The 24587-nt window shown below is 35.0% G+C and overlaps 1 protein-coding gene across 1 annotated transcript in view; it reads left to right on the top strand.

Moving 5' to 3' along the window:
* The window catches only part of LOC145671415 (piezo-type mechanosensitive ion channel component-like), a gene marked incomplete in the record, with an annotated part of 344967 nt that extends 321840 nt beyond the window's left edge, over positions 1 to 23127 (top strand). Inside the window, 7 exon segments of the mRNA XM_081740588.1 lie at positions 3894 to 4020; positions 6889 to 7136; positions 12025 to 12206; positions 12596 to 12859; positions 16357 to 16591; positions 17366 to 17486; positions 20076 to 23127. Of these exon segments, the coding sequence (XP_081596714.1) occupies positions 3894 to 4020; positions 6889 to 7136; positions 12025 to 12206; positions 12596 to 12859; positions 16357 to 16591; positions 17366 to 17486; positions 20076 to 20246 (1348 nt within the window).
* Between the last annotated feature and the right edge of the window lie 1460 nt (positions 23128 to 24587).

Genomic DNA, 24587 nt, shown 5'->3' with positions numbered 1-24587 from the left:
TTGTTAACAGCGAAAGATTTAATTATGATTTGCATGAGTCGTGCACATACTATACCGTATATTAGAAATAAATGGTCAGTACATGTTAACAAAATAATCTGTAGGTTGATTGTACTGTACGTTACAGTACATGTTAACAAAATAATCTCATAGTCCGTAAAGTGATATATCACGTTTGAAGAATATTATATTTATTGACTCAAATCATTGTTCTTGTGAAAGATTGATTGTACTGTACGTTATATCAAAGCTAACAATGATAGTTTGATGCGTAATTTAATGACTATTATATTATAGCTTAGTTTACTGCGTATTCATACTTCAAAAATATTGTATTTTACAATCTTATTTTTAAGACAACTTTATCAAAGCTTTAAGTATTAGCGTAGTAGTATAACTTAGCTTACAGAGTGTTCATACTTCAATATTGCATTTTACAATCTTATTCTTTAAGACGAATTTGTTAATGCATTAATTATTTTTCACTCTTTTATATGTTATATTCAGTGACGTTTTTACCACAAGACGACCGTTAAGTGCCTGACTATGGGCACCAGGCGTTAGAGCCCACCAAACAAACGGTGAAAAAATTAAATTTATAATTGGGGACTCCATAATCTAGTGCATAGGGCGTTGGATTCCAATCCACGTGGTTAAGAGTCTTCATCCCGGCGAAATTAAAATACCGCTAATTTTACAGTAATTATGTGATATCTTTAAATAGATAAAAAAGATAATCGAAATATGGAACAAGAGCGCCCTAGGCAATATTATTTTACGGGAGAAACCGTTATCACGACTCACTTACCTGCTTTCGATTTCGAGCCATTTTGAAAATCGGCATTTATTTTCGCGTTTCTAAACAGCTGAAAACGGAAAGCCGCTAGGTGACTTGTGATAACGGTACCTCACGCAAAATAATATTGTCTAGGGCGCTCTTGTTCCATATTTTGATTATCTTTTATCTATTTGAAAATATCACATAATTACTGTAAAATTAGCGGTATTTTAATTTCGCCGGGATGAAGACTCTTAAGGGTTCCAGCCAGTGCGCTCAATATTCGCCGCTCATCCAGCGTCGTGAGGAAAACTGGGAAGTCACGTAAATAAAGACGTGACGGCATTTACGTGCAGAAAGCTCCTGAGACGCCTGCTAGAGACAGGGCGTCCGCGATGCACTGAGCACATGTTCGTTGCTAGACTGGACGTGATTCCCGTAGTTGCTTACAGATAGCAATTGAACAGGCTCAGGTTCTCGAAGGACTGTCATGCCAGTGGTTAAATTGATAATTGAAAAATTGTTTTTGTTTCATTTTAATACGTTTAGTTTTGTTCACCGTTAACTTAAAATTAATATGTAGCTACTTTTTTTTTTTTTTTTTTTTTTTTTTTTAACATGGGTCTAAGGGCGCGAATAACTTAGAAACACCCGTCGTTATATTTATTCTATTTTGATGCATTAAGCTTCCTTGCGAGAAATGGGAAATTGTATTCGAGAAAAGACAAAAAAAGAAATGAAACATTTACCATCAATTTCAAGACATTAATTATAGACATTCACTAGTCAAGAAAGGAGGTGGATAAAGATCAGCCTTTTTGTGCCTATGATAAGTCGTAGAAGGTAAAATGTTCATAAAAGCCAGTATATCATACGAATATTAAGTTCAAGCATGTCTAAAATCCATATGAATAATGTTGTAGCAAGTCACATACAGAACTTCACAAATAAAGCATATTTGTTGACATTCTACTAGTTTAAACATTTTTTTTCGAACTTACAACTACAATTTTAGTATGAGACACCTCATGAACCACATAACATAAATGTTTCTTGATAAGCTTGTTGCTTCAAGTCTTCACGAAAATAAGAAATATAATGGTTCATAAAGCGCCTCATACCAAAACTGTTGTTTGTTGTTCTAAAAAAATGTCTAAACTGACAAAGTGTCAATAACCATGCTATGTTTGTGATGTTCTTTTTCTGACTTGCTACAATACGTTTCGTATGCATCTTACAGAAATATAACATTTAAACACATTTATCCCACTGGAAGACGAGACGATCAATTCGTCTTGTAGAAGGAGTTAGGTCGCTAACGGACCCACCCTTTCACTTCCTAGGTCGACTGAAGCCGACGTCCAAGAGTGCCTTTCTTCAGGTAGGGACTTCGTATTCGCTTAAACTTCGTAATATAGAATATACTGATCAAAAGCCATGAACGATTTCGAATAGTCTTTGCAAGTGTAAACGAATTGAACTGCCGATTCGTAGGCAAAAATGGAAAGAGGTATGAAATTCATGCAAATATCACCTATCGTGTTACTTTATACAAAATACCGCCGCATCCATCAGTACATAGACTTTTTTTCTTATAGTATTCAAATAGCTCTTTTGTTTTTGTAATCTTTTACATAATTTAAATTCTCTATTTCCGTCTGCACATGACTTCGTTGCGTTAAAATAACCTGTAGAAAAATAAAATTTCCGGCGGAAAAATAAGCTGAACTACTAAGGAAAAGGGATTTATGGTGTTTAGTTTCACTTTTGTCAACTTTTGTTATGATTGGCTAAATCCGTTTTGATCAGCCAATCAGCGTTCAGATTCATTTTCCGGGATCATGTCATATTTAGGTACAACTCTCACTTGTTTTTACAATGTCTGATGAAGCCAAAATGTTCAATTAGTTGGCGAAATTGTTACACATTTTTTTACTTTATTTTTAAAATAAATCTTGCTTTACTCAGCAGTTTGTATTTCTAGTTTGAGATACATATACTGCCTTTATAAACACTTTTTATGACTATCATAGGCGGGAAAAATCCGTTCTTTATACCCACCTCCTTTAGTGAATTGTATTCGATTAGTCGTGTTACTAATAATTTTACTTGAAAATTTCGCTTAAAAATAATTTTGTGTACGTAACAATTGTATTGTTATTTTACTGTGCATATGTACAACAGATTAATAACAATGATCGATTTTATGTCTGTAACAATGTTTTATATTTGTTGCATATATATTTTCTTTAAAAAAATAAATATTGTATCCATGGAATTGTGCAGTATTTACTTTCGTAAATAATTCTATAGGGAGATCAAGATGGCGTCCGGCTTGTTAAGTATTGGGATTTATACTCTTTAATTATTTCAGTTTTAATATAGAAATCACTTTTACTTTTAGACATAATTTAGTTTGTTATAATCTTAATATAATATTACATAATTTTTATGTCTGGCACCTCTACCCCCCATTAATTCTTACGAATTTGTAAAAACAAATCTAGCTAGAACAGGCCAATTCGTTCATGTTGGAACGGACCATCTTTACATTTATAATTTTATCAAAAACAGTTTTAACAAAACTAGTGAAGCAGTCAGTTCGTCCTTAAGGCTGTGACTTTCTTTATTAAAATCATCCGCAAGGGAGATAACTGGAACTGGAACTGGAATTCTAGAGAGTGTGAATATACAAACCGTCAGTTTTAATATCATATCATTCAGCAGACTGCTTCATATAATCCAAAGAGTGTGTGGAGTCAGGATCAACATATTTGGATTAAAATCTTTATATTTCATACATATTCTTTATCCGATTTGAATAACCTAAAGAGGATATACTAATCCCCTACAATGGACTTTCAACTCGGCACTTTCTGTCAATTGAAGTACTAAGGATAAAGGATGAAAATCAACAGTCGTTATGCTACCTGAAAGAATAAGGTTATTGTATTTGTATCAAAAGATTTAGAGATGGAAAGTGTAAAATTCATATACTGAAGCATTGTAACAAAATCAGCTTGTATGTTTATCAACTGTTAATTTATATATATATAAATACAGCATTAATCAGTAATAGTAATTAATTTTTCTAAGAGAATGTTCATTATTTCAGATTTATGGCTGTACCATTATTGTTTGATATGAGAACTTTGATGGATTGGATTTGGACCGATACAAGTATGACGTTATCTGATTGGCTCAAGTTGGAAGATATTTTTGCTCATATATTTCAATTAAAGGTAAGTTCATACGGTGCTTTTTAATTATAATATTTCATTTCTTTCTTCAGGTAAAAAATATTTAATTGCTGGTTTAAATTATGATATTCAATCTATACTTTCATAAGCTGCTTATTAGTACTACTGTTTGTTTTTATTTTAATCTTAAGTGCTGACTCACTAAGAAGTAAATTGACGTCAATGCACTGTAAGTAATGTAATTAGAATATGGAGTATCAGTCTTGTATCTAAAGAACTGATATTGTAGTCTGCCTCGATTTGATCTCAATTTGTTAAATTTTATTGCGGAATATGCGAAAGAACTCATAAATTGGACAAGCCACAGGGGGGCGGAAAATTTTCAAGGGCAGCATTTAAAAAAATTGAAATTGAAGTATGTTATGCGGGAAAAGAGGCTGTCAGCAAGAGAAAAATTGAAGGGAGACTTATATTGAAAATAGTGTTGATACCATAGCGACCGAGTTTTCTCGTTACGATGCTACTGGTGTTAGAAGAAGCTGAGGCCATTACTGATTAGCTTCCAGCATAATCCATACATTCGGTTATGTACTCTTTTTTCCATTTCTGGTTGGCTCAGTGTAAGTGAACGCGATCGTATTGTTTCGGCCTATATTGAATACCAACAAATAAGGGAAAGGGGCGAAAAATTTTATTGGGCCCAGGAGCGTGAAATACCTAAATACCTAAATTTGTGTTTGCAATATTCCTCCACATTGCTTCTGAACTATCAAATGATAGCAGTCCTTCTGCTAACAGAATTTCTTCTTCGCTTATTCTTTTAGATATTTCTTTTATGCCAAATGAGATGTGATGCTGTAGCTATTAAATGGTCGGCCAGGTGGTTTACATTCAGTTAGATGATATCTGGTCAGCTCATTAGTTCCCAACAACTTATTTTTAATAATAAAGCTTTTACACGCGTAAGCGCCCACTGGTTAGAAGCACATATATAATTGAAGGACACTTGGGTTCAGATTTGTTTATACATTAGAGAAAATTTAGCGACAATATAATTTTTTCAAGGAACACAAACTTCCTAAAAAATGTACTGATGAAGAAGACAAACTATCGTTGAAGGGCCTGCGATCAAGATTGTCATTGTTACCAATGGGTGCTCATTTGTGTGGGTTTGCTATTATTAAATATGTATCCTATTAATACAGTAAATAAAAATTACTTTTAACCTTTTTGATCCTATATACAGTATACCTTTTACCATGCTTAATCCTTAGATTATATCAATCATAAACGAACGAAATATCAGGGAATGTTTTAATCTAGTGCGCTTATTATTTGTAGTTAGTATAATAATACTTGTTTTTAAATAGATAATTACGGTCTAGAAAGCCAGAAATAATTGGGAGTCGATTTATTGGAACATCATTCAGTTGAACGTGCGCGTGTAGCTTCAAGCTGTAGCTTCAAGGAATTTATCATTCTACTTAAAGATTTCTGTGATTCCTGAATTTCCTTTAAGCTTCCAAGCTTTCGACTCTCTCCTGGAGTCTTGGTCACGGAGGTTAAAAACAGGAATCACGGAGGTTCTCTTCGTTTTGCCTATATAACTCGCTTCGCAACTGAAATCTAAAAGTCCGAGTAGAGGAGCATATTAGAGATTCAAAAGCGGAAAATCCGGTGTCAGGTTTATCGAAGTATTTAAAAAAAACGTAACACAGGGTAGAAGACTCAAAAATTTTATTTGGAGCTAGAAATGAAGTAGAGACTGGTTTTTGAATATTTATTTATTCACCTTTAAAAAAAAATAGACAAACTGGAGATGGTTGAGTGACGATTGGGAGGCGGTAATTACAAAATTTTCACAACAATAAAAATAATAATATGAGTTGGCAACCTTCTAATAAGGAACAAGAAAGGCGCACAAATTAGCTCCGTCATATTTTAATTTGCATCATCATCACTCATTGATTGCTGACGTACTTGACAACGTGTTTCCATACAACACAGCTTTTTCCTTGATAAGACCGTTCCATTTTTATTCCTTGATGTTTCTATTCTTTTTCTTCCTGTTTTTAACCTCCGTGACCAAGACTCCAGGGATGAGTCGAAAGCTTGAAAGCTTAGAGAAAATTTAGGAATTACAGAAATCCGTAAGTAGAATGATAGAATTCCTGAGTGTGGTTTTGCATTGTCAAGGACTTTAGTTTGTATTTCTACTCATAACATATTTGGACACTTTTAAAATAATCACAACTACTGGGTAAGTTACAGGGTGGTTTGAAAGAGGGCGTACCTTTTCCCCTTTGGTTTCAACAGTATAGTGTTAGTAATGGTAGAATGTCTGTATACAGTTACCTTGAAATCTTAAGAGTCATAAACATCGGTATGATCACCATCCATGTCGTAACACAGCTGAATTCTGCACCAAGTTCTCGCAGATGTTTTGCGGAGATATTCCGGAGTCACAAGGGTGAAGGCGTATTCCACAGCTGCTTGTAATTCCTGCGTTGTGTGATATCGAATGTTTCTTACTTGTTGCTTTATGAAACCCCAGAGAGCATTGTCTGGTGTCGTCAGATCGGGACTCCTTGGAGGCCAGGCAAAGGGAGCTGGTGAAGATACACAATCTCTTCCAATCCAGCAGCCAGGAAATGTCTGATTCAGGTAATTGCTCACGTCAATCGCGAAGTGCGCTGGTGCTCCATCCTGCTGTATCACAACAGTGTCTTTGATACTATTTTCTTCCAGTTGAGTTACCAACCACTCATTAAGCATCTCCAGGTAAGAATGTCCATTAACATTGTCTTCGAAGAAGTACAATTAGGGGTACGTCCACTTCCGGCCCACGCTGTACATTAGCAGATTGACAGAGTCTGTATGCTGTTCCTATATGATTCTGTTTGTTCACAGTGCCAACGTAGAGCAGAGAAGGAATACCCGCAGGCACGGGGAGAGCCGAAGAGAACTTTGATAAAGTACGGAATGGGAGGAGGATTCCTGTTTGCAATTATTGCTGTTCTATGGTTTCCGCTTGTGTTCTTCGCTCTTGGAGGTACCGTGGGCACACCAAACGTTCCTTACGATGTCACGATGGAATTAACAATTGGAGCTTATCAACCGGTATTTCGAATATCAGTTCAAAACAACTCACTGTTCAGGTAAGCAAATTTACGAGGAAAGTTTAAGTTCGAGCTTGTGTTCGGAAGCTTTAACTCCTCGTATATATGAGTTTATAAAATTAAAAATGGATTTTTAAATAATTTCTTTTTCATATAATACAAGTTAGTATCGAATTGTATTATAATACATACATACAAATCTGAATACGGAAATGATGATAATCGAACCCCGGTCTCTCGCTTTCCTGAGTGAATGTTATTATTCAACTTATTCATAAAGATTGAATCGTCCATACAATATAATTTCCAGGTTATGTAGTCTGAATTAGCTTTGAATCTTAATAATATACAATAAAAGACAAATTCTGGCCAAAGTATATATTATCTAATAAATAGAGACCGGATGTTAGGCAAAATGCCTATTCTTTAATATTAAAGATATGATCGAAAATAACATTTTAAAGTTTATATGGGAGGTTATAGTTTCGATTTAAGCCATTTTTATTTTGCCTATTTTGCCTATTTCGACCTTTACTGCCTAAATAATTGCTTTAGTGCCTAATGTTGCCTATTCTATGCATTTACTTCAAAATAACCTTTCATTGGGATAATATATAATTTATATAATATAAATAATACACACATATATACGTATATTACGTATACGTATACATATATATTACATATATATTACAAACATGTGCTACAATATATATATACAGGGTGAACTTCAAAGATGTGCACATACTTAGGGAGGTGATTAATGATATCAAAAGAAAACAAAAAGTCCTCTTGTATTTTGTCGAATTCCGTATCGTGTACGAATGATAGTGGTGCCAATTTGGAATCGAAAATCGAATCTTGACAATTGCAACGCAACCGACAGATGTACACATACTTCAAGAGGTGATTCATGACATGAAAAGAAAACAAAAAGTCCTCTTGAATGTCACGAATCAACTCCCGAAGTATGTGCTCATCTTTCAGGTTCACCCAGTATATATGGAATGCATAACAAGCTTCGTTTTTATATATACAATAAAAGAAGATATTAACAAATAAGTATGTTTCTAAATTCTTTGAACATTATCTATGACTTGAATGTATTTTTTAACGGTATTGAGTATTTATCTTCATTATTTCGAGTTACATTTTAGTGCCTATTTTACTGCCTATTTTGTAAATGTTTTGTGCCTATTTGCCTGCCTATTTTCCAGGTTTTTAGTGCCTAAACATCCGGTCTCTACTAATAAATAATTGCGTTACAGTTTCGGCAAATTATCTTTGCCTTCATCAGACACATTATGAAATACAATTTCTAAGACTACAGCTTAACGTACTTCTTAAAATGAGAGGAGGTCATATCTAGGAACCAATATGTTCTCAAAAGTGAAAGTTCATTAAGAATACATAGGTGTGCCAATTAAAAGTTTAGCTCTCAAATGAAAGTTGGATTATTAAAAGTTGCAAATATGTAATCAATTAAAAAGCGTTAAAAATGGAAGGACGATTCTCATTGGTTCCTAGAAATGACTTCATCTCATTTTAAGAAGTATATAAGCTGTAGTGTTAGAAATTGTATTTCATAATGTGTCTGATGAAGGCAAAGATAATTTGCCGAAACTGTAACGCAATTATTTATTAGATAATATATGCTTTGGTCAGAATTTGTCTTTTATTATGTAGTCTAAAGAATGTTTTACTGCAGCTCAGTAGTAGAGTATCCTTCAAGCGTAGAAGAGGCCGGAGTTCGATTCTCTGTTTGGCTAGTGATTAGATTATTGTTTTTAGTTTTTTCAATATTGAATAGAATTAATTGTTCGCTCATTAATGGGCTGCTAACTCAGTCAATAAACAAATAAAAATGGAGTGCTGTGAGTGTTTTTATAGTAGATTAGTAGAAAGTATTTTGCAAGTCCGTTGCAAAGTTTGATATGAAGCACAGACCGTCACTTTACTTAAAAAAAAAAAACCAAAGTTAGTAATTGAAACTTCCATGAGAAGAATAGTTGATGTTTCAGAAAACGGGGATTTATGGTAGTTAAAAAGAAAAATGTCTTCCGGAAATTAAATAATTTCTGATTATTTGGTACCAGGAGGTAGAAACCTTGATATTGTATTCAGTTTTCATCCATGGTTACATACCGTGCGTATAATTTCCGGATTTTGTTAAAGAAGATACGCTTACTTCTATTGATCACAGTTAACAGTCAGGATATTACAGATATCTTTCCAACCACAAATGGCCGTACAAGGTAGTTTGTGTGTTAAACCTGTAGATACGACTGCTCTATTCAGTAGCTTTCGCACTATTATTCGTGAGGCCATATTATTCATTCTTTCTTCCATGTTTGTGTGTTGTTGGTAGACGATTAGCGTGATTGCTAATTCAGAGTATTACCTACAATAAAGGAATTCCGTAATCACAATGACTCAATGGTAAGTCTCCGATTCGACTTTAAACTGTAGGTCCACGTCTCATACAGCCCCCGTGCTGAAAATGAACACTAAACTTCAACCACCAGCAATCGATTCAGCCATAGGTCATGTGCGTTTGTGGTGGGAAGTTACTTGTTATAATCATTCTATAAGGAGCGTTCAAAAAGAAACGAGCCGAAGGCGTTTCAACAAGAGCGCTGAAGTTCACAACCCACCGCTATAGTGTCACGTGTGTAAGTCACGTGACTTATAAAGCCAGCAGAAGCAGACGCCAATTATTGTCCAACGCGGTCAGCTGTGTTGTGAGCAGTGCAACAGTAAAATAGAGGCATCTAAGGAAGAACAAGGTGGTGGTGTTTGTTTTCTGACGGCGGAAGGAGTAGGAGCGAACGGACATTCATTGAAGAACGTCACAAGTGTACAGTGAACACTGCATGTCCCCTGCAAGGGTCAAGGAGTGGCATAAGCGCTTCAGGGAAGGACGGGTGTCGTTAGCCGATGATGCACGGTCTGGAACACCACACCGCATTACCGATGACATCGTCCAGCTGATTACTACTCTGCGGTCATCCACTCGTTACCCAGGACCGCAGAGTTACAGTGAAAGCTGTAGCCGCCGAGGTCAACTTGAGCGTCGGAAGTGTGTACACCATCATGACGGAAAGACTGAACTGGCGCAAAGCGTGCGCGCAATGGGTGCCCCACAGTCTTCAACCATAACAGAAAGCATGTCGAATGACCCACTATCTTGATCATCTGCATTGCTATGCCAGGAAAGGGAATGAGTTCCTGGCACGAGTGGTGGCTGGAGATGAATCTTGGTGTCATCATTTCGAACCAGAATCGAAACGACAAAGTCTCCAGTGGAAGTATCCAGGATCACCACCACCAAAAAATCCAAGGCCATCCACACAAGTGCAGGAAAGGTAATACTGACGTTTTTCTTTGACCAAAACGGCTTCCTTCTGATAGACTTCCTGCAGCATGGGACAACAGTGAATGCCCAGCGTTACGCGCAGTCATTGACCAGCCTTCGCTAAGGGATCAAATCGAAATGACCAGGCAAACTCACTCGTGGGTCATTTTGCTCCATGACAATGCCTGACCTCATACGGCCAACACAGTCCGGGCAGTCGTGCAGAAATTCAAGTTTGAGATTCTCAGTCACCCTCCATCTATACCTCTCTACCTGCAATTACGCCATTTTTGGTCCCCTTAAAAGGGCTCTGAGGGCTAAACGATTCACCTCGGACGACAATGTCTAGTAGTATGTTCGAAACTGGTTACAATGCAGCCCAGGGAATTCTACGAGACAGCCATTCAATGTCTTGTGTCGCAGTAGGACAAGTGCCTCAACAGCCAGGCCAAATACTTCTAACATACAGGTAAGAGTTTCTGTTCCTCGGCCTCGGCTCGTTTCTTTTTGAGCACTCCTATACTTAGAAATTTCTGTAATTCCTGAATTTTTATAGTTTCAAGCTTTCTACTCTCCTTTGTCACGGAGGTTTGAAACAGGAAGAGAAAGAATAGAAACATCAAGGAAGGAACGAACTTACCAAGGGAAGAGCTGTATTGTACAAAAAACATGTTGTCCAGTGCTTCAGCGATCTCCAAACGAGGTAAAGCGAACTAAAATATAGCGGATTTAATTTGCACGCCGTTCCTGCTCCTTGTTGAAAGATTGCTAACTCATGTTGTTATTTTTATTTGCCAATGCTGTGAAAATTTTGTAATTGGCATTGGTAATCACAGCAGCCTGGACAACGGTTTTTTTTTTTGTGAGTGTGTGTGTGTGGGGGGTGGGGGGGTGGGGGTGTACAACACAGCTTTTCCCTTGGTAAATCCATTCGTTTTTATTCCTTGATATTTCTGTTCTTTCTCTTCTTGTGTTTTGACCTCCGTGACAAAGACTCCAAGGGGAGAGTCGAAAGCTTGCAACTATAAAAATTCAGGAATTACAGAAATCTGTAAGTAAAATGATAGAATTCCTGAGCTTGGTTTTGCAATACTTCTTATTAGTTTCATTCCACCAGTTTTTTTATTACCCACTTTCGTTGATCTTTCTTCTCTAGACTATGAACCTAACCTCGGGTCGCTAAACTAAAATTTAGTTTCATTTTAACACAGGAAGTCAATTTCATGACCACTTGGCCCAAAGAGGCGTTAGCAACTACCAACATGTGTACCTGAATTTTTTTCGGTGTTAGGCTATTCTTTTAGAGCTACTTTATGACCATTCTCCTTCAGATATTCTTTAGTTTGATAACTGAAAGACAAGAATGCCGGGGAAATCAAAATGCAACTGTGAAAATTTGCACGCATGTTGTGAAATAATTAAATAACAATATGCTAAATGTGTATTTATTGTTGGAAATTCAGTATGAAACTAACTAGTGAATAGTTCACGAATGGGTAAGATTTCTAAAGCAAAATTATAATGCGCGTAGCTGAAATCTGCTTTATTCGTGATTATTATTATTCCTTGTAGGTTCAGCGAGGCTGATTGGAATTCACTGATTAGTGTATATAGAAAAGATCGTTCAGCCCAAACCTTCCTTTCCAATTATGATTACCAAGATGTAATAGTTGCCAGAATGAATGGTAATTCGACATCTGTGTGGAGCATATCTCCTCCAGCTCAGCAGAAAATGATAGAGGAAATCGCTGGAGGTAAGTCATTTTTAGGGACCTTATAAAATTATTTTAAGAGTGTGTTCATATTTTATGCTGTAATAACATCAGTTCAGTTAATTTTGCTATTCTGATCTGTTTAAGAGGAGTATAGCTTAAGCTAAAGGAGTTTACTGTGGATTTATTCCGAAGTTGGTTGTTCACTTGCTTTTCGACAAAAAGCATAAGATGAGCCTAGGTTAGGTTAGGCAATGTAAGGTAAGGTTAGGCCACGCCACCTGATAGAGCTATATTTTTCTTTCAACGAAGCAATCGTTAAATAGTATGCTAAGAACAGATAAAATATAGTAATAAGTATAAGCTAGCGTATGAACGGCGTTTAGTGTGGTTTGAACGAGAATACTTATTACACATTCTCTATTCCACAGATTCAACAATTGAAGCAAGACTAACATGGACTGTTTCTCGAACTTCCAACAATCCCGAAGTATCCGGCATAGTGACAGAGTCACAGACCGTGTTCTTAGAGCCAACAATAGATGGAAAGAAAAACCCAATGAGGCAAAGGCTTTCTGTCATGCTTACTGGGAATAAAACAGATCCTGTACAGATTAATAATATATTCCCGAAATTTTTGAAAGTAACCAATCAGAGAAAGGCAGCATTGGTACGTCAGTTGATGGGGAATTTAAGTAAGTATCACATTGAAAATTACTGTTAAATAAAATTATTATTATTATTATTATTATTATTATTATTATTATTATTATTATTATTATTATTATTATTATTATTATTATTATTATTATTATTTTCTCTACTTTGTACTACTGTATATTTTTACTTTCTTAATTATTTTTCGCAACAATAAAAAGAGTTTGCCACGGGGTAATTATGTGCATTCCTTACTATTAGTGTATTTTTTTACTACAATAGAACTTCGTTCTCATTTGTAGCTCTTGGCCCAAGCATATAAGATCTTAGACTTTCATAGAATATACGTGTTTCTCGGTAACTACTGGCCGAATCTGAACCAAATTTGCTCATCGTTTAAGAAATAAAAAGCGCTATATTTGGTAGCCAAGCTCGGCTTGTCTTGTATGTGGTACTTTATTTCTCGGTAACTACTTACAGGATCAGAACCAAATTCGGTGGGCAAACAGCTCATCGTAAGGAAAAAAGCTCGCTCTGTTGGGTGGTCGAGCTCACCAAGGGACAGGCTAGGCTTGTATGTGACTTATTTGTCGGTAAATATTGACCAGATCTGGACCAAATGTGGTAAGCAATCAGCCCATCGTCTAAGGAATAGGGATAGGATAAGGAATAGGGTTTGGTTGTCGGAGTTCGGCCAAGGGTTTGCACTCCGGGAACTACTTCTGACAAGGAAGGGTCACGCAGTGGCTCCGCTGAGATCCGAGCGAGACAATTGTGTTTGCATTTGAAATGCTACAACTAGATGAATCCCAAAGTTATACGTGCCACCGGGAGGAATATCATGAGTTACAAGATATTTTGTAATGTAAGAACTACAAAAAAATTACATGGCAGAATAGTTTGAACCGAGTCATTTGTTCGGAAACGGTTGGGTAAGTGGAAAACTCGGCCAACACGTATCCCATTATTTTCAACGACAAACTTTTTGGGGTAAAAAACTTTGTCCCAGGGTCCCCCGCAGGGTCCCAGACGGGTCCAACTCAAAATTTTCAAATGGCAAGGGGGGTTAAGTGGCACATCATTTGAAAGCTGTTGTAAAATGAAAGAAAATGCAGCAGATCTCGACTCTCTACAACAACCCTGTGCAAAATGGCGACGGGTCAAAGTGTAAACAAAAACAATTGAAAAGTCCATGGTCACCTCTATAAATCTGAAATGGTGAGACAAATGTGAAAACAGAAAAGAATGTGTGGTATTATTTTCAAAGTATAACGATTTAAGTGAAAACGTCTTGTCCCAGGGTACCCACATGATCCCAGGTGGGGTCCAACTAAAAAATTTCAAATGGCAAGAGAGGTAGGACATCGTTTGAAAGCTCTTGTTAAGTGAAAGAAGATGGAGCACGTCTCGACTTTCTACGACAACCCTGTCCAAAATTGCGGTGGGTCAAAATGTAAACAAATTGGAAAACAATCCAAGATGGCCGCTTAAAACCTATATCGAAAGGATAAGCATACCAAACTGCTGAAGCTAGGAAAACAAATTTGGCATTAATGTTGATTAGTAAGTGACTAAAATATGCAAAATGTTCAAAAACGCGACATATTGAGTTCAAAATGCCGCACTATGTATCGAATGCATATCCAGCTCACACCACTGGTGTTGGAGAAGTGAACGTTTATGGTTAATAGCCCAGAAAATATCAAAGAGTATAATCTGTAATCCAGTATGGCTGCCAGCGTGAAAAATGAGTTTGTATATAAACATGTTATTTCTTGGAATACTGTGACCAAGCCAACAAAGTTTGACGCAGTTCGATATACTGAAATGACTTACATATGTTTGGTACTACTTGCCAATCTTGCAAATGATTTCTTTTTTATTTGGTATTGTTTGAAGTATTGAGATCAAACCAACGAATGACATACAAATGTAACCATCACGAATACGTTACAATAGAGCCCCCAACTTACTGGTGCAGCAAGTTCTTTCTGTATGAACTACGTATGACAAAATTAGAAAAATACCCGAAAGTATTCAACTTTTTTTTTTTTTTTTTTTTTTTTTTTTTTTTTTTAACTATGAGTAGGAAGTCATAGTTGTGTGTTCATCGCATATTCGTTATATTCAAGTAAATAATGCCGAGAGAACCGCGACGAACGTGCATTAAGAAGAAACCATATATGTGTTGTTACCGAATGAAATAATAGTTGAAGTGAATCGAAATTCAATTGTTCTTTAGTCTTCCTAGTGTTTCTAAATGCATAATAGAGAAAAATAGAGATTTAGATTTGTACTGTTATGAATGGCATAGGTTTTAAGCGGCCATCTTGGATTCAAGGTGGCCATAGTTTTTCAATTAAGCTTTTATTTACATTTTGACCCGCCACAATTTTGGACAGGGTTGTCGTAGAAAGTCAAGACTTGCTCCATCTACTTTCATTTAACAAGATCTTGCAAACGATGAGCTTCTTAACCTCTCTTGCCATTTGAAACTTTTTAGTTGGACCCCACCTGGGACCCTGTGGGTACCCTGGGACAAGACGTTTTCACTTAAATTGTTGTACTTTGAACATAATGCCAGACTCCCTTCCTATTTTCAAGTCTCACCATTTCCGATTTATAGGGGTGACCATGGACTTTTCAATTAAGTTTTTGTTTACATTTTGACCCTCCGTCATTTTGCACAGGGTTGTTGTAAAGAGTCGAGACTTGCTGCATTTTCTTTCATTTTACAACAGCTTTCAAATGATGTGCCACTTAACCCCCCTTGCCATTTGAAAATTTTGAGTTGGGCCCCGTCTGGGACCCTCCGGGGGACCCTGGGACAAAGTTTTTACCCCAAAAAGGTTGTCGTTAAAAATGGTGGGATACGTGTTGGTCGAGTTTTCCACTTACTCAACCGTTTCCGAACAAATGACTCGGTTCAAACTATTCTGCCATGTAATTTTTTTTTGTAGTTCTTACATTACAAAATATGTTGTAACTCACGATATTCCTCCCGGTGGCACGTATAACTTTGGGATTCATCTAGTTATAACATTTCAAATGCAAACACAATTGTCTCGTTCGGATCTCAGCGGAGCCACTGCGTGACCCTTCCTTGTGAGCTCGGTCACCTCGGCTTGTTGCTACAACTGTGCCGTAATATTCAAATGTATTCACTTCCTCTATATTGTCATTATTGAAGATCAGCGTGATATATCGCTTATTTGATAATACGCGTGTGTAGTGTATAGAGTTTTAGTTGGAAACACTTTGATGTTCGACAAGTTCTTGGACAGATAAAGTAAGTTTGAGAATTGTATAAAGCATTTTTTTCAAGATGATGATTCAGTGGCAAGCTTTCGTTTCTGCGGCAATGAACCTTTACGTTTTTTTAAGATAACAGAGTAGAGTAGTATAACTTGTTAGAATATGTACTGCGATAATCCTAACATAAATGTTTGTACCTAAAGTAGGTTTCAAAACTGATTTTTGTTTGCATTTTCAATAACTTATATGCAATTAATATTTATGTATAATACTATTGCAGAAGACCATTCACCTTTCCGATCCTTGAACTTGATGTTAAATTTTGGAAACTTCAGCAACCTAACTGCTGTTCAGGAATGGTGGGGAATCAAAGAAAATTGTACGGACTCATTTTATGAGAAAGTACTTAGAAAAGTGCCATTTGGCGGGCCTTGTAATCAAGTCCAGTATCTTAACATATATATTTTCAATGACAAAGAGTTCCCTGCTGGCTTAAGATTTCTGTCTGGTGGCGGGTAAGTAGTGATAATCAAAACTAAAAATTTATATTTACATGCAATGCGTGAACTGTGAAATATCAGTTCCTTTTCTGAGTATTGAAATTGATTTGAACGTATTTATATTTGAATAAACTAGAACGTACATTTCATATTAAAAATTAGCCTTAAATTTCCCTGGCGGGCTGGCTTTTTAGAACTTTTATGCCCCTAAAGGATTAAGTGTCTTACAAAAGTTTGAATTTAAGAAATTACTTAAAATATTCAAATTAGTGTTACATAACTCGAATTACTCACCTTGTAGTATTTACTAATGACCTTCTTTTCATCAGACTGTTAGTAAATATTGTTAGTGCACCAACTGTAGGGCTTTCTAATGTATATTGCTATGTGGAAAAATAAGTAATAGTTTTACTAGTGGGAAAGATAGGCGACCACAAGTATCGATAAAATTTACGAGAATTTGTTTAGTTACAATTTTTGAGACACACAGAAACAATGTGAAGAACATATTTGGAAAAAGGACTTAAACCATCGTGTGCTCTTGAAGAAGAGTGACCGAGCAACTTCCTTGAAATATAGGGAAGAAGTTAAATTGTAAGGAACACTATAACGTTAGTGATTTGAGTTATTAAAATGTGTTCCATACACTTGATATGTAATTATAGTAAAACATTTATTTAATCATGTTCGTTGATTTTTCTTAAGGGTAAATATTCAACTATTTCATTTAATGATGATTATTTGTATTAAACAATAATTATCAATATAATGTTGTTTCTAATTTTCCAGGATCATTGGTCTCTATACTACTCTGGTGTTTCTCGCAAGTAAATACGTGAGGGGCTTTTTCTCCGGAGTTTCATTTACCATTATGTTTGATGATATGCCCAACGTTGACAGAATACTTCAGGTAAAACCATTTAATTAACTCTTTCTTTTGATACTCACCAAAGCTTTTTTTCATGTACTATCAAATTTTCGAACACTGTGTTTTACTGGGTGAGTTTGGGGGGAAAACTGGGGCATTCGTTATCCGAATTGTGCTGTCGTAGAGCACGTTAATGCTCTGAAAGCAAGTGTTTTACGTCAAAGCTATGGAATTTTGAGTAAAGAAAAAATAATAATAATAAAGCACTTTGTGAACGTCTGAATGTGCTGATAGAAAGTCGAAATGGAGTTCTATGACGTTAATACCCAACCAGTTGACTTGCTTTGGCTACCTGAATCCCTGGCTTAGCAGCGTGTTTGTTTCGAGAACTCTGAATAGAAGACGTCTGTTTGGTTTACATGTAGAAAATTGTAGCCTGATCGATAATTGTCAAGCTTGATAATTATGATGATAGTTTAACTTCTTAGTCAAGATAAGATGTTTTGTTTGTTCAAGTTTAGCGTCCGTCATGATTGGATGTTTTGTTTGTTTGTTCAAGTTTAGCATTCTTTAATCAAGATAGGATTCTTTGTTTTTGTTCAAGTTTAGCATCCCTTAGCCAAAATGGGATGTTTTATGTTTGTTCAAGTTAGCATCCCTCAGTCAAGATAGGATGTTTTGTTTGTTTGTTCGAGTTTAGTGTCTCTTTTCAGCACCGAAGTTATACGAGATGTAAACATACAGTTTAAGGCAGGGATTGAAACAACCGCTCGCCCACTCGACCGAGGCGAGTGGTTCATCGGTGCGGGCGAGCTTTAAAACAGTAAAAGTCACAATTGGGAATGTGGGCTACTAGCATTTTTCTTGGGCTAATAAAATTTTGTTACTTATTTGCATCCCTGGTTTAAGGTTTACTCCGAACCGCAATGATATGTTCAAATCTTAAGCTCTCCCACCGGGAATTGAACCCAGAACAACGTGCATCAGGGGCGCACTACACGCTAACCACTATATCAGAGGGCAGAGCTTAAGGTCGGATGCATTAGAAAAGTAATTTCTATGATAATAGGAAGCATTTTGTGATCACAGTTTATTAGAGAGAAATTAAACATCACTAATCCTCCAAAACAAGATCTTTTGATAGCGCACCGCATTTCTTTCCATTTCTTGGCAAAATAAGGGAAAGAAATTAACAATGTCGAAGGTTTAGTAATTAAGCTCTCTATTATGTTAAAAAAAATAATAATAATAAAACCTATCTTTTAGGTAAACTAATAGGTAGTTCAAGATCTTTTCTTATAATCCAGAAATTAATGAATGCAAATTATGACATCATAGTAGTTGAATCCTTAAAAAAATTACATTTTATGGGACTTAAAGTCTTATTTTCGAAATAAATAAATAATTCTCTTTTTAAAAAATGAAACCTTGCAACCCAAGTGTTCTGAAGAAGGCGTCCTATATGGTATGTGTTTTAAATCTATTTTATGGTAATCTTTATGCTGTACGTGAACTTTTCTGATTGTTTCAAATACATAAGGTATATAACTGAATATTAGAATAATACAGGGTGTTTCAAAATGAATATCGGGGTTTTTAAGGCTTTATAATACGTATTACATTTAACGTACAATTATAAATAATACATCAGATGAAAGAGCAATTTAGACAGTATATGCTACAAGTGTTCAATGTGAGCACCATTCGTCACACGGCATACATCGAGTCGATGGGCGAGAAAGGCCCGTAAACTTTCTGCCGGGATATAGCACAAAACACATTCAATTCAGGATAGTCTCGTTGCAACTGTACCATCTCGCGGCGATTTACTGACCCCCAAATGCGAACATTATGAGTATTTACATTGCCACTTAGGTGAAATGTCGGTTCATCACTGAAGACGACACGATCCAGAGAATCTTCATCGTCATGCAGCAACATTTCATTTGTAAAGTTGGCAGGTAAACCGTAGTCTGTTGGCTTTAAAGGTTGTAGCAACTACAAACGATAAGGACGTAGTTGTAAGCGTCTTCTTAAAATTCTCCACACAGACGGTTGCACTGTAACTTTCTGCAGGAGGACTTTCTCTTTTGTTTCGGTCTCAGGAATCACCTCCCGAAGTTTGTCCACATGTTTGTGTTCAGTTCCAATTGTCAGGAGTCGATTTTGAATTCCAAGTTGGCAACTCTGTATCTCGAAACTAAAGCTGAAATCGAGAAACTACAAGAGGACTTTTTCTCTTGTTTTGATCTCAGAAATCACCTGCCAAAGTTTGTAATGACCTTTTCTTTACGCCATATATATACTGAATATAAAATCCGTAATAAGTGCCAAAAAATGGAAAAGTTCGATTTAATGTAAAAATGTGGTCTGTGCGCGTGCCTGTATGTCCCATCAGTTCTGAAGTAACATCTGGGCTGTTTACTCAATATTTTCGTTTTGGTAGTTAGCACGGATTTTATATTTAGTGTACATATATCGAAAATATAATTTATTAAATTTATTATACTGTATAAGTTATTGAGTAAGAAATATTATTATTTTGGTATTTTTATTGTATTCAGTTTATTAGAGTTGTATACTCTGCTGTGAACAAATAAATGAAATGAATATTTCTTTGTGTATTTGTAGCTCTGTTTGGACATATATCTAGTACGAGAGAGTGGTGAGTTCGAATTAGAGGAGGACTTATTTGCTAAATTAATCTTCCTCTATCGGTCACCAGAGACACTTATTAAATGGACACGCCCTAAAGAGGAGGAGATGGAAGAAAATGAAGAAGAACACCAAGATGATGAGTGAAACACTTAATCTATATTTATGGTTGCATCGTTTAAACATATTTTTCTTTATGCAGCTGGCTGCATAAATTAATGGTGGAAGGAAAAGTATGGTTACTATAATTCTGGTTGCGCTCTATCATGTTTCCAAGCGACGCCAACCGTTATTCAGAAGAAGGTAACCCTATTACGTGTTGCTTTCGTTAAAAAATAAAAGGTTTATTGTGGAGGTGAGCATTCAAATGTAAGTGGGCATCATATTGTGAGCTTTGTCGTAATGGTTTAATATGATACCAGCGTACTTAACTGTATATTCTAAATAATAATATGTATTTAAAAAGCAATGCTAACAACCGGTACTAAAAGTGTTTAGTATGGCTGCAGTATTTCATCGGGGCTAAAATACAGATTGCAAGGGGCAAGTTGAGCAAGAAATAAATAAATTTAAATAATGAATAACCCAACGTATAATATTTTTTACAATGACTAAAAAAGCACAAATATTAAAGCACAACTTGAATAATGTGTATTTGCGCTGTCCATTATTAGTTATTATTAGCATATTAGGTACAGAACTTCTCGCCCATTCATTACCTCAAAAAAATATACATTCGTAGTTCTCATTACTTGATGCTTGTAAGCAGGCTGCATTTATATACGTATATATAAATATCTTTCGCTAGACAACATTTTCAATATTGGCACAATGTTTTTTCTAAAAATAAAAAGAATAATCTTTGTTACGTAAGCAGCCCGTTGTGTAAGATTGTAAACATATTTGTACAATTTTAAAAAAAGTTTTTCTGCATTTCAGTCCTCTCGTGGTAGACTTAATTACTTGGTGTAAGTAGTTGCAGATCAAAGAAAATGCGTTTCTTTATAAATTTTCATAAGAAAAAAAGAAAAGAGTTTATGAAAGTAAGATAACCCTGTTAATAGTGTTGTAGATAATCTACAGTAAACTTAAATGTAGTGGCTTCTCCCTCCGTTAGATCAAAGGTATCTCTTGATCAACATCTTCCAAAGCGAAGCCCTTTCTAAGCATTTATTTACGTAATTGAAAAAGAGTGAGGTATAATGACATTCAAATAAACATACCGTTGTTTGTTGACAGTTAATATGGCCAGTATATGTAATTTATTTCTGTGCTATTTATTCTTTTTTTCCTGCTGTGATTCTAGGATTCAGACATGTCTTGTTTAAAGAGGTTATGTACATGATGAAGTTATATACGTATACATCAAAGAAATAAATGAAATATACGAAGTGTAAGTCAGAAAGAAAATGCTTTCAAAGTTCTAAGTTGTTGAAAGTTCAGAAAATAATATTGTGTAAATGCTCTAGTTCAAAAATTGTGGCACCCAGCCAAAGCGATTCGAAGTTCCAACCAAACTCTGCGAAACTGTCTAAATAATTATATTTCAGAATTATGCGGTAGTAATGTAATTTTAGGGGATAAGGCTGAGTACCGGAAGGTTCTCCAGCAGTGACTCTCAAAATTCGTTGCAGAGAGATATCACATACTGATGAAATATATATGTTTATATAGTGCTTACAGAGTTTCTGAATTTCTCAAACGTTTTTTGCTAGGTCTCGTAAGTTTCGAAAAAGAGCATTTCAAAATAATATTTTTCCGCACTCTATTGGTTAAGAGGCCTAATCACTGCGAAATTAAAATACAACTAATTTTACATTATTTATGTGATATCTTCAAATAGATGAAAGATAATCAAAATGTGGAACAAGAGCGCGCTAGACAATATTATTTTGCGTGAGGTACCGTGATCACGAGTCACCTAATAGTTTTCCGTTTGCAGCCATTTATAAACGCGAAAATAAATGCCGATTTTTTAAATGGCTGGAAATCAAAAGCAGATAAGTGAGTCGCTATAACGGTATCTCATGTAAAATAATATTGTCTAGCGAGCTCTTGTTCCACTTTTCGGTTATCTTTTATCTATTTGAAGTTATCACATAATTACTGTAAAATTAGCGGTATCTTAGTTTCGCCATGGTAAGGCCTCTTAAAGCTCTGAAACTCTTTTTAAGGTACTTTTGCTTATTTTAGTACGATCTATGATTTCATCATGTACACAACATTTTACTCATAAATACATGCAAGTTACCAACATCGTACATATTATATGATTAATGTTACCAATAATTAATTTGATGAATTGAAATTTTGGCCTGTAAGAAAATGGAATCGAACAGAAATTAATTTGTTGGTGTATATTCCACTTACTCTGATCTGAATGAATTTCTTTATTTTCTTATCGTTTTTGATAATATTATAGGAGTAAATAATAGGAAATGGTGTTGTTTATATAGCTTAATTGTTTTTTAAACAGTACTATTTATCTATAAATATATATATTATTGCAGATGGTGTTGCATGAAGAGTACTTATAAGTCTGTTTTTTATCTATGTATTAAATTTAAAATATATTAAAATGTTTATTTGTTATTTCTGTACATATATATACATGCTTTTTACTCATTTTTTGTCTGTTAATCTTGCGTTTTTCTCTTTGTATTTAATTGTTTTTCAGCGTTAAGAATATGTATAATTATGACTGTTATATTGTTTACAGCAATTTTGTAATCTAGTCCAATGAATATTTTGTAAACACGAGAAAAGCAAGCAATAGTAATAACCTAGTCATATAAAATTATGCTTTTGTAATGAATTGATTTGTTTGTGTATGTTTTAAATATTGTAAATTTGGGATTTAAAATGTATTTCTTTATTGTTAATTGGAAGAGTATTTGCATGAAAAAAGAATGTTTGATTTAAATTACGGTTTTGGTAGTGCATTTTAAAATGTAAGCCTTGGTCTCTAAATTAAATCTATCATACTATCTGCATTGTAAACGTATTAAACTTAATATTTGTAAAATAAGTTTGTGTTTCATTTGTAGTTGTAGTTGTCAAAAGGATTTTCTGAGTTAATGGCCATCACGTGACAAATGTGAAGCCTATTCGCAACTCATGAAAAGTCGCCATCTTGGTATGGTGCATGAAAAAATATCCTCAGTGTTTAACACAGAATGAAATTAGCTTTCAGATACTAAGATGGCGGAAAGCGCGCTAATGTAACCTCTGTTCAATATACTTTATCGATGAGTCAAGCGTGATGTACTTTTTCTCCTGTGCTTCAAGCTTCCTTTGTTTAGGTGGGTTCCAAAGAAATTCGCCTGCATATAGAACTTAAAATAGTTATGTTATTAACAAAGGCTGCTTCTATAAAAATCAAATCATATTGGCAATGGCAGCGAAACTGACTTTTACTCTCCGTCCCGGAAATTCTTTTCCCCGATTTCGGGGCCACTAATGATTTTCAACATTGAAGGCATTCTTTAAATTCTGATGGGAGGCACAAATATTTGAGGAGAAATAACAACGAATTACATAATCACATATCCGTATATGTCTTACATACAGAATTGTGGACTTGAATATAATAGTGGTCTTACCAAAAATAATTTAGAAGTGAGAAACATAGGTTTAAAATTTTCCCTTCTCTTCTGGAAATTATTTTAGAGATCTTATGTTTGGAAGTTAGTTGTACAAAACAATCATACAATATGATGTATTGTAGGTTTGTATCAGAAGTTGATATTTATTCTGCAGTTGTTGCACCCAGGCTTACAATTATGAATATTCATTTTAAGTAATTATCACAAAAAAATTCAAGAACTCAAGCTTTTCAAAGCATGAAGTGGAAAAAAGAAAATAATTGATGGATCTTAATTGTAATACTTTACTTAGCAAAAAAAAAAAAAAAAAAATCAAGTTATTCAAAGCATAAAGTGGAAAACTGATGTTGCCCAATCTGAATCTGATTGATGGATCTTAATTTTAAGTACTTTACTTATCACAAAGAATTCAAGGAAAGCTATTCAAAGCATGAAGTGGAAAATAATCGATATTGCCCAATCTGAATCTGATTGATTGATCTTAATTTTATGTACTTATCACAAAGAATTAAAAAACTCAAGCTATTCAGAGCATGAAGTGGAAAATAATCGATATTGCCCAATCTGAATCTGATTGATGGATCTTAATTTTAAGTACTTCACTTATCACAAAGAATTCAAGAAAAGCTATTCAAAGCATGAAGTGGGAAACAATTGATGTTGCCCAATCTGAAACTGATTGATGGATCTTAATTTTAAGTACTTTACTTATCACAAAATTCGAGAACTCAGGCTATTGAAAACATGAAGTGGAAAACAAACGATGTTGCCTAATCTGAATTTGATTGATGGATCTTCATTTTAATACTTCACTTATCACAAAGAATTCAAGAAAAGCTATTCAAAGCATGAAGTCTAAAACAATTGATGTTGCCCAATCTGA

The sequence above is a fragment of the Thermobia domestica genome, chromosome 2, assembly GCF_964235325.1.
Source record: "Thermobia domestica chromosome 2, izTheDome1.hap1.1, whole genome shotgun sequence".
NCBI classification, from domain to species: Eukaryota; Metazoa; Arthropoda; class Insecta; order Zygentoma; family Lepismatidae; genus Thermobia; species Thermobia domestica.
The sequence above is the reverse complement of the archived record's forward strand: the minus strand, read 5'-3'. Positions and strand labels throughout refer to the sequence as shown.